At 43.7% G+C, this 8,769-nt stretch overlaps 1 protein-coding gene across 1 annotated transcript in view; it reads right to left on the bottom strand.

The window, feature by feature from the left end:
- LOC107117953 (transcriptional enhancer factor TEF-1) overlaps window positions 1-8,769 on the bottom strand; it is a 270,762-nt gene that overhangs the window by 36,266 nt on the left and 225,727 nt on the right. Inside the window, exon 10 of the mRNA XM_015420152.1 lies at window positions 7,689-7,733. Within this exon, the coding sequence (XP_015275638.1) occupies window positions 7,689-7,733 (45 nt within the window). The remainder of the gene's footprint in view (window positions 1-7,688; window positions 7,734-8,769) is intronic.

Below are 8,769 nucleotides of genomic sequence, written 5' to 3'. Positions count from 1 at the left end.
TTGGTGCTTGGGAGGGTCAACAGTGGGAGGGCTTCTAATGTCCTGGCCCCACTGGTGGACCTCCTGATGGCACCTGGTCTTTTTGGCCACTGTATGATACAGAGTGTTGGACTGGATGGGCCTTTGGCCTGATCCAACATTGGCATCTCTTATGTTCTTATGTTCTTTAACCCATGGGAAGAAGGTCCTTGAGAAGTTCCACCTGGACTAACAACTTCCATGCCCATTAATTTGAACCTGGACTAATTCCACAGAGCAGATCCACCTTCTGGATACCACTGCATAACTGCATGATATAAATCATTACCCATTATCTACATAATCTACATAAAATAACATATTACTGTTATTTTATGTGATTTGTTGTATGTCTTGACAGGCTTTTAATTGTAGAGCACTTCATGAAATGCTATGTAAACTGCCCTGAGCCCGCCTTGGCGGGGAGGGCAGGATACAAATTGAAATAAATAAATAAATAAATATTTTCATTAAGAACACACCACACAATTCATGGCCTATAGACAAACGGTGAGATATAGGTGGTTTCTGCATAGAGTTTCTATGGTTCCTCCACTGCTGGTGCAGCTGCAGATAAAAGTGCAGTGGCAATGGAGTTTCCACATGGCAGGCTTCCCTACAGTTTCCCTTTCCCAGTCCCCCAGCCTTCACCCTTGCCAGGGCCACTGTGGCTTTTGTACCTTTTTTTTTTAAACCAACACTAGAATATCAGATCAGGTGCAGTGGCAATGGAGTTTCCACATGGCAGGCTTCCCTACAGTTTCCCTTTCCCAGTCCCCCAGCAATCACCCTCTGCAGGGCCACTGTGGCTTTTGTACTTTTTTTTTTTAAATCAACACTAGAATATCAGATCATCATTATTTCAGTATACCATTACAACAATAAGTGTAACAGGTTCTATGTATTCCTAGCTTTTTTTTTAAGTAAGTCTAGAGGATGCTAGGAGGGAGGGAAAGCCAAGAGCCAGCATGAGTGTAGTGGTTAGAGTGTCAGACTAGGATCTAAAAGACCCAAATTAACCCCCCCCCATCCGCTGTGGAAACTTGCTAGGTGACCTTGGGCCAGTCACTTTCACTCAGCTTAATTTACCTAACAGGATTGTTCTAAAGTAGGCTTCCCAAGTCCCCCCTCCCCAGAGGCCCGTTCCCCGCCGGCGACGGATTGGGCCCCAGGGGGAACCCCATCCCGGCGTACACGTCACCAGGAAGTGACGTTATGACGTCGAGCATGCTGGGGGCGGGGCCATGGTCATCCGAGGGAAAACTCTATGGTTTTGGGATCAGCCACGGACCGGGAGTCCCCCGGTAAGTACCTTTTTTGACTTGGCAACCCTATTCTAAAGATAAAATGGAGCAGATTAGCATGATTTAAGGTGCTTTGGGTCCCCACTGGAGACAAAGATAAAAGAAGTAAATAATAAACACATCTGGAAGACTGGGGGGCAAATAAAAGAAAGGTTATTTGTTGAGTGGGAAAACCAGGAGGAAGCTGGAAAAGGGGAAAGGTTATGAGAGCTGCCAGTTGGAGTGAAAGAGGGCATAGTGTGGGGGTAGAAGAAGAAGAAGAAGAGATGATTTACACCCCGCGCTTCACTTGGAGTCTCAGAGCGGCTTACAAATGCCTTTCCCTTCCCCTTGCAGGTTCCATGCTTGCTTATATATAATATTTATAGCTTATGTAATTTCCTTTGACTCATGGGAGCTAGCAACAAACTGCAAGGACATAAAAACAATTACTTAATTATCACATGGCATTGTGTGTAGAATAGCCAGGAAACCCAAAGATTGTCTGGCAGCCTTAAGTTCTAACTCTTTCAGATGGCAAGCTAGACTTTGGGGGGGAGGCTGAGAGAGCTCTGAGAGCTGTGACTGACCCAAGGTCACCCAGCTGGCTTCATGTGGAGGAGGGCAGAATCGAACCTGGTTCTCCAGATTAGAGTCTGCTGTTCTTAACCACTACACCATGCTGGCTCCCTAAAAACAACATGATATACCACTAACAAGATAAAAGCCATACTCAAGTTAAAAACAGCCACATCTGGCAAAGAATTTGCCCTCAAATAAATCACCTTTGAAATAAAATCATCTTACATGCCTTGCTTACATGCCACTCACTCTGGTAAACCAGTCCAGAGGACCAGTCCTACCATAGAAAAAGCGTGTGGCCTGACTGTTGCTATCTAGAGCAACTCTAACAGAGAGTACACAAAGAGAAGGCTATCTGAAGAATGTAGTTGGTGCATGGGAGTATCCAGGGAGGTGTGGCTTGATAAGGAGGAGGGCCCTAGACCACAATGGGTTTTATAGGTAATAACCAGCACTTTGAATGAGGCCCAGAAGCTAATACATAATGATTACCATAGATACAGAACTGGAATTATATTTTCTGAGTGGCTGATCCCAGACAAGGGTTTTGCTTTTGCATTCTGCACCAGTTGGAAATTTCTGAGACACCTTCAAGGCAGCCCAACTTAAAGAATGTTACAGTAGTTCAGTCAGGAAATTACAGTAGTATGACTAGGTTTGTTGTTGTTGTTGTCCGACTCTTGGCAATTCTATGGGCCAGCTCTCTCCATGTTTTCCAATCTTGTGCTGTTTCTTTGAGTTGTTTCATGCTCAGGCTGGTGTCAACTTTTATGGTGTCTAGCCACTGTGTTCTTTGGTGGTCTGGTTTCCCTCTGCTGCTAAGCAATCCAAGCAGAATTGCTTTTTCTAGTGAGCTCTTCCATATGACATAGCCCAAATAAGTCAGTCGCAGTTTTATATTCCATATGACATGGCCCAAATAAGTCAGTCGCAGTTTTATACTTTTTCCTTCCAATGACGTGTCTGGTTTTATGTGCTCCAGTTCTTGCGTGTTTGTCACCTTGCTGTCCAAGGAATGCACAGGAGACTTCTCCAGCACCACAGCTCAAATGAGTCGATTTAGTGGAGTCTAAATAACGTGCCAGCTTATGAGCAAAATGTTAAAAGACAGCAACTGCTTATAGCAACAGTGCTGACTAGGGATGGGCATGAACCACATTTTTGCAGTTCAGTTCGTGGTTCATGGTGAACCATGAACCAAACCATGGACAGGCCACTTCGTGAACCAAACTGGTTCGTATCGGTTTGTGAACTATTTAAGGTTTAAATCCCAGCAGAAAGCGGCGGGGAGCAGAAAGCAGAGGTTTAAATGGCTCTGAGCCATTTAAATCCCTATTTTCTGCTCTTCATGAACTGCATCAAAATTAATGTAAATTCATGGTGGCTCTTCAGTTCGCAAACATCGCTTCGCGAACCATGAACCAGCCAAAATTCATGACGAACTCCATCAGTCAGTTCGTGCCCATCTGTAGTGCTGACATGGTTATCCAATACTGCCTCCCCCCAGTTTCCCAACCAGCATTCTCCTCTGATTTATATGGAAGAGTTAACTCAATAGAAAAAGGAATTGTCCCTCCTTACAGGTTTGATCCTACTTTACATGAGAAAGTGGGCAGATGAGGACAAGATGCAATTCAACAAGGATAGGTGCAGAGTTCTGTGTGTAACAAAAAATGAGAAGCATGCACACTGGATGGCAGATACAGTTCTGGGCAGCAGTGTGTGTGAACAAGATCTTGGGGTACAGGTGGATTTTAAGCTGAATAGGAGCAGTCAATGTGATGCAGTGGCAAATAAGGCTAATGGGGCGTTTACAGAATAAGAAGGGAAAGGTGGGTGTGGCTGGATGACCACACTTCTGGTAACATGGGGGTGTGGCCTAATGTGCTAATGAGCGGTGCTGTCAGGGGTGTGGCCTAATATGCTAATGAGTTTTGCTGTTGGGTGTGGCCAATTATGGTAATGAGTTCCTGCTTGGGCTTTTTCTACAAAAAGATCCCTGCCTATTCATCAATAGTTGTTGTTGGTGGAAACTGCCATTATTATTATTTATTAGATTTATTAATCACCCTATTCCAACTTGTGCCGGGCTCCGACTTACAATGACCCCACAGGGTTCTCAAGGCAAGAGAAGTTCAGAGCTAATTTACCGTTGCCTGCCTTTGTGTTGTGAGCCTGGACTTCCTTGGCAGTCTCCCATCTAAATACTAATCAAGGCTGACTCTCCTTAGCTTACAACATCTGATGACATCAAGCCAGCCTGGGCCATTCAGATCAGGGCCCATCAACAGTTACAAGTGGTCCATATCCATTGAATGCATCATGTTTTAATCTGTGCCCCGTAATAGTATCTAACACAACTATGCTGTGGTTTTCAGTCAAGCTTTTGACAGGGCTCCTCACGATGTCCTGATGGGTAAACTGGAGGACTGTGGACTGGACTCTAGGATAGTTAGGTGAATAGGGAGATGGTTGAAGAACCACACCCAAGGAGTAGTCATCAATGGCATTTCATCGGAGAGAGGTCTTCAGTGGGGTGCCAGAGGTCTTGGTTCTGGGCATGGTACTTTTCAATATTTGTATAAATGATCTGGATGAGGGGGGTAGAGGGACTACTCATTACATTTGCAGATGACACAAAATTGGGAGGAGTAGCGAACACACTGGAAGGCTGAGATAGAATTCAATGAGATCTGAACACAATGAGAAAGTGGGCAGATGAGGACAAGATGCAATTCAACAAGGATAGGTGCAGAGTTCTGTGTGTAACAAAAAATGAGAAGCATGCACACTGGATGGCAGATACAGTTCTGGGCAGCAGTGTGTGTGAACAAGATCTTGGGGTACAGGTGGATTTTAAGCTAAATACGAGCAGTCAATGTGATGCAGTGGCAAAAAAGGCTAATGCGGTGTTTGACTGTATCAACAGAGGCATAACATCCAAATCACAAGATATCATAGTCCTGCCGTACACCATGTTGGTCAGGCTGCACCTAGAATACTGTGTGCAGTTCTGGAGGCCTCACTTCAGAAAGGATTTGGACAGAATGGAGAAGGTGTAGCACAGAGCAACAAGGATTATCAGGGGCCTGCATACCAAGCCCTACAAGGAAAGGCTGATGGATTTGGGAATCTTCAGTCTGGAGAAGAAAGTCTGAGGGGGGACATGGTTGCTCTCTTTAAGTATTTGAAAGGCTGTCACTTAGAGAAGTGCAGGGAGCTGTTCCTGTTGGCAACAGAGGATAGGACTTGCAGTAATGAGGCAGAAAGGTACTGGCTGGATATTAGGGAAAAAGTTTTACAGTAAGAGTAGTTCAGCAGTAGAACCAGCTGCCAAGGGAGGTGGTGAACTCCCCCTCACTGGCAGTCTTCAAGCACTGGGGCTGGACAAACAATTGTCAGGGATTCTGAGAGCCAGTTTGGTGCAGTGGTTAAGAGCGTGGACTCTAATCTGGGAGAACCAGGTTTGATTCCCCCTCCTCCACATACAGCTGCTGGTGTGACCCTGGATCAGTCATAAATTCTTTCAGAGCTGTTCTCTCAAGGACAGTTTTTGAGAGAGCTCTCTCAGCCCCACATACCTCACAGGGTGTCTGTTGTGGGGAGGGGAAGGGAAGGGGATTGTAAACTGCTCTGAGACTCCTTTGGGTAGCAAAGGGTGGGGTATAAATCCAAGCTCCTCCTCCTCTTCTACTTCTGTCTGATCTTGCATTGAACAGGGGGCTGGACTAGATGGTTTGTATGGTCCCTTTCAGCTCTATGATTCTATGAAACTGGGTCTTCTAGTCTCTCTTTGTAATGTTGCTATTCTGGGTACAAGTCTCTCTGTCAAAAACTGGGTCTTCTAGTCTCTCTTTGTAATTTTGCTATCAGTAATTCTGGGTACAAGTCTCTCTGTCAGCTGAATGTACCACTTCACACCCTATGACAATGTCAGCTTGGCTCAGGAAAGATTCTGCCACAATTAATTCATTGGGCTTTAAGGTACCCCAAAAAGTTTCTGTCATTTTGGCGGTGGCAGACTGACATGGGTATACACTTTTGGAATCCACTGCAAAGATAAGGGCTAGTAGATCAATGCTTATTACCTGACTTACTAACAAATCACACTTTGTTCATGAGGTAAATTAATTTATTTAGAAAAAAAATTATGCTGCCTTTCCAGGAACCTGCCTGCAGTGGCTTACAGAATCATAAAAATAAAACTTTAAAAGAAATTAATTAAAACGCAGCATTAAAAGCCCAGCCCAGCATAAAAAAAATAAGACCATACAAACAAAATAGTTTCCAGACAGAAATAGTATTAAAAATTCAAACTGAGGCTGATACTCAAATCCCCCATCTTGAGCATACATACAAACATACCCACACACAGAGCAATAATTGAAGACTTCCTAGTTTTGGAAGCTTCCAATGTAACTCCAATTTCTTGTGACATCTCAATCAGCATGACTCATCATTTATTTATTTATTTGATCGTGTGAGGAATTCTTGAATATGTAGCAAGTCTACCCAGAATTAGGAAATGCTGTTAGCAATCCATATACATATTTCTCAATGTGGTTCCATCTGTAGATACTCAAATCCTGAGACTGGGGCTACGGACAGACAAGACAGAGTTCTCTACAAAGCTGAAAAAAGTCCCAGGTTTGCAGAGAAATCTGACATATTTTTTAAAAATTAAAATTGAGGGTGCTTAACCCAAATAATAAATTGAATGCCTGTAGCTTTAAAGAATGAATACTCTCACTGGCAGTTGCTAGACATTTAAAACAGTATTGCCAGCCTTCAAGCCCTGGTTTCTGTCAGTAAAAGGCCTCTTTCTGGGGCTGTTTTAGCCTTTGACGGAGGACTCATTGGGGCCAGGCCCACTAGCAACCACCAGGCAACTCACCACCACATGACTTACACGACTCACCCAGGCATGGCCACTTGCTATTGTTCAACAGCAGCCACCACAAGAAAGCCAGTGTAGTGTAGTGGTTAGAATTTCAGACTAGGATCTGAGAGACCCAGGTTCATATACCCACTCTAATGTGCAAGCTCACTGGGTGACTTTGGGCCAGTCACACACTCTCAGACTAACCTATCAAACAGGGTTGTTGTGGTGATAAAAAAGAGGCAAGGAGAAAGATATAAACTGCTTTGGGTCTCTATTGCAGAAAAAGATGGGGTATAAGTTAAGAAAAATTATTATAGCTGAAGATGGGGGAGCAGATAAAACATACGTTGGTAAGTGGGTGGGAAGGAAAGAAGGAAATAGGGAAAGGGAAAGATGAGGATATAGGGGCTGGCTGGAAATGGGAAAGAGGAAATAGAGTGGGGAGGGTATAAAGAGGAAAGTGAGGGACCCCCTGCAAGTCCTTCCAGGTTCTCCATGGTGCAATTGCACCTGACTCAGGTGGCACCTCACAACCTGGTTACATTTGGGGGGGGGGGAAGCTGAAGATGGGGGTATATAAAGGGAGACTGGTTGGAAAGGACAGGAGGAAGTGGGAAAAGGGGAGCAGCTACACAGGCTGCCAGGGAAAGAAGAAATAGTGGGGAGGGGAAAGCACAATACCCCCCTCCCCCAAGCTCTACTGCTTGTATGCTCCAAGCTCTGCATGGATGAATATGCAAATATACACAAAAACATATTTAATACATCAGGACTGGTCACTGTAGTATGTGAAATCATCTTTGGCCAAAGATAACCAAACCCTTCTTGTACGTTTTATAGTTAAAAGTATTAATAATTGCTCACCTGTGTCAAACTTAGTCAACGGGGTGTGAAAAAATACACAAGTCTGTAAAGAATGTTACCTGAAATAGGGGTTGCAACTGTTTGCTGTATGGGATAGGCCTGCTTTTTTTTGGCTGCTGAACAAATTGTTTTATGCTGAAAGAAAACATTGGATATGAAGTCAAACACTAGTAATTCAATTATAGCTTATTACCTTTGAAGCCATTTAATAACCAATAACTGTTTTTGTCACATAGTTGGTGCATTTGGCATAGTGAAACATCACTCAGATGAACTTCTTTCTATCACAAGGTTTCCTAAAGTCTGTTTTCATTGTGGTAGCTAAAAGAGTGGGAAAGTTAGGTTGCAGTAGAACCTAGCAAAGCCTAGTGCACAACAGAAGCCATGAATAGGAAATATCTGCTTCAGATCTCACACCTGCCATATACTAAGTGGAAAGACTCAGACAAACCAGACTTTGTATTGTTAAATGGGTTTAACACTTCTGGTCTACCTTGAAAGGCTGCTGTAAGAATTGTTGCATAGTAAATACTTTTGTTATTATAGTGAACCTTCCACTCCTCATCCTGGAAAAACAGACATGCAAAATGCTATCTGCAGTCCACTTTCACTGCAGTATCCAGAAACCAGCTTCATACCTATGATATGTTAAGTGGCTAGAAGTTCTCTTCTTGCTTGGCAGCCAGTGACCTACACTAGGAAGAAACTACTAAAGACTTCCTTCCTTCCATATTGTACTGACAGGGATGGGTCAGGTCAGTGCATAAAGACATACAAATAACTGGTATTAAAAGTGTCCATGCCCCTCTCCTAGCAATTGAATTCTGTTTCTCTTTCTCTCCCCCACAGCATGTAGAATGATTGTGGGAAGCTCAAATGATCCCATACTTCATCTTTGTACATTTGGAAGTGAACTGTTGATCTGAGTGGCTGCACAGGATCTCCTTTGATGATGGATACTGAACCTACTAGGCTAATATCCAAGACCAAAGAAAATCCCATATTCAAGTAAAACAGAAGATGTCGCAGGTCAGGTGTTTATTTCTATGTACAGTTAAGGGAGCAGAGAGGAAGTATGTTAGCCTAAGTATGTTAGCGGTCAGACGCACCATTTGATCTGGTGTCATGCCAGTTCAGAAA

Source organism: Gekko japonicus, unplaced genomic scaffold, assembly GCF_001447785.1.
Source record: "Gekko japonicus isolate JY-2015 unplaced genomic scaffold, Gekko_japonicus_V1.1 scaffold86, whole genome shotgun sequence".
Taxonomy (NCBI): Eukaryota; Metazoa; Chordata; class Lepidosauria; order Squamata; family Gekkonidae; genus Gekko; species Gekko japonicus.
The sequence above is the reverse complement of the archived record's forward strand: the minus strand, read 5'-3'. Positions and strand labels throughout refer to the sequence as shown.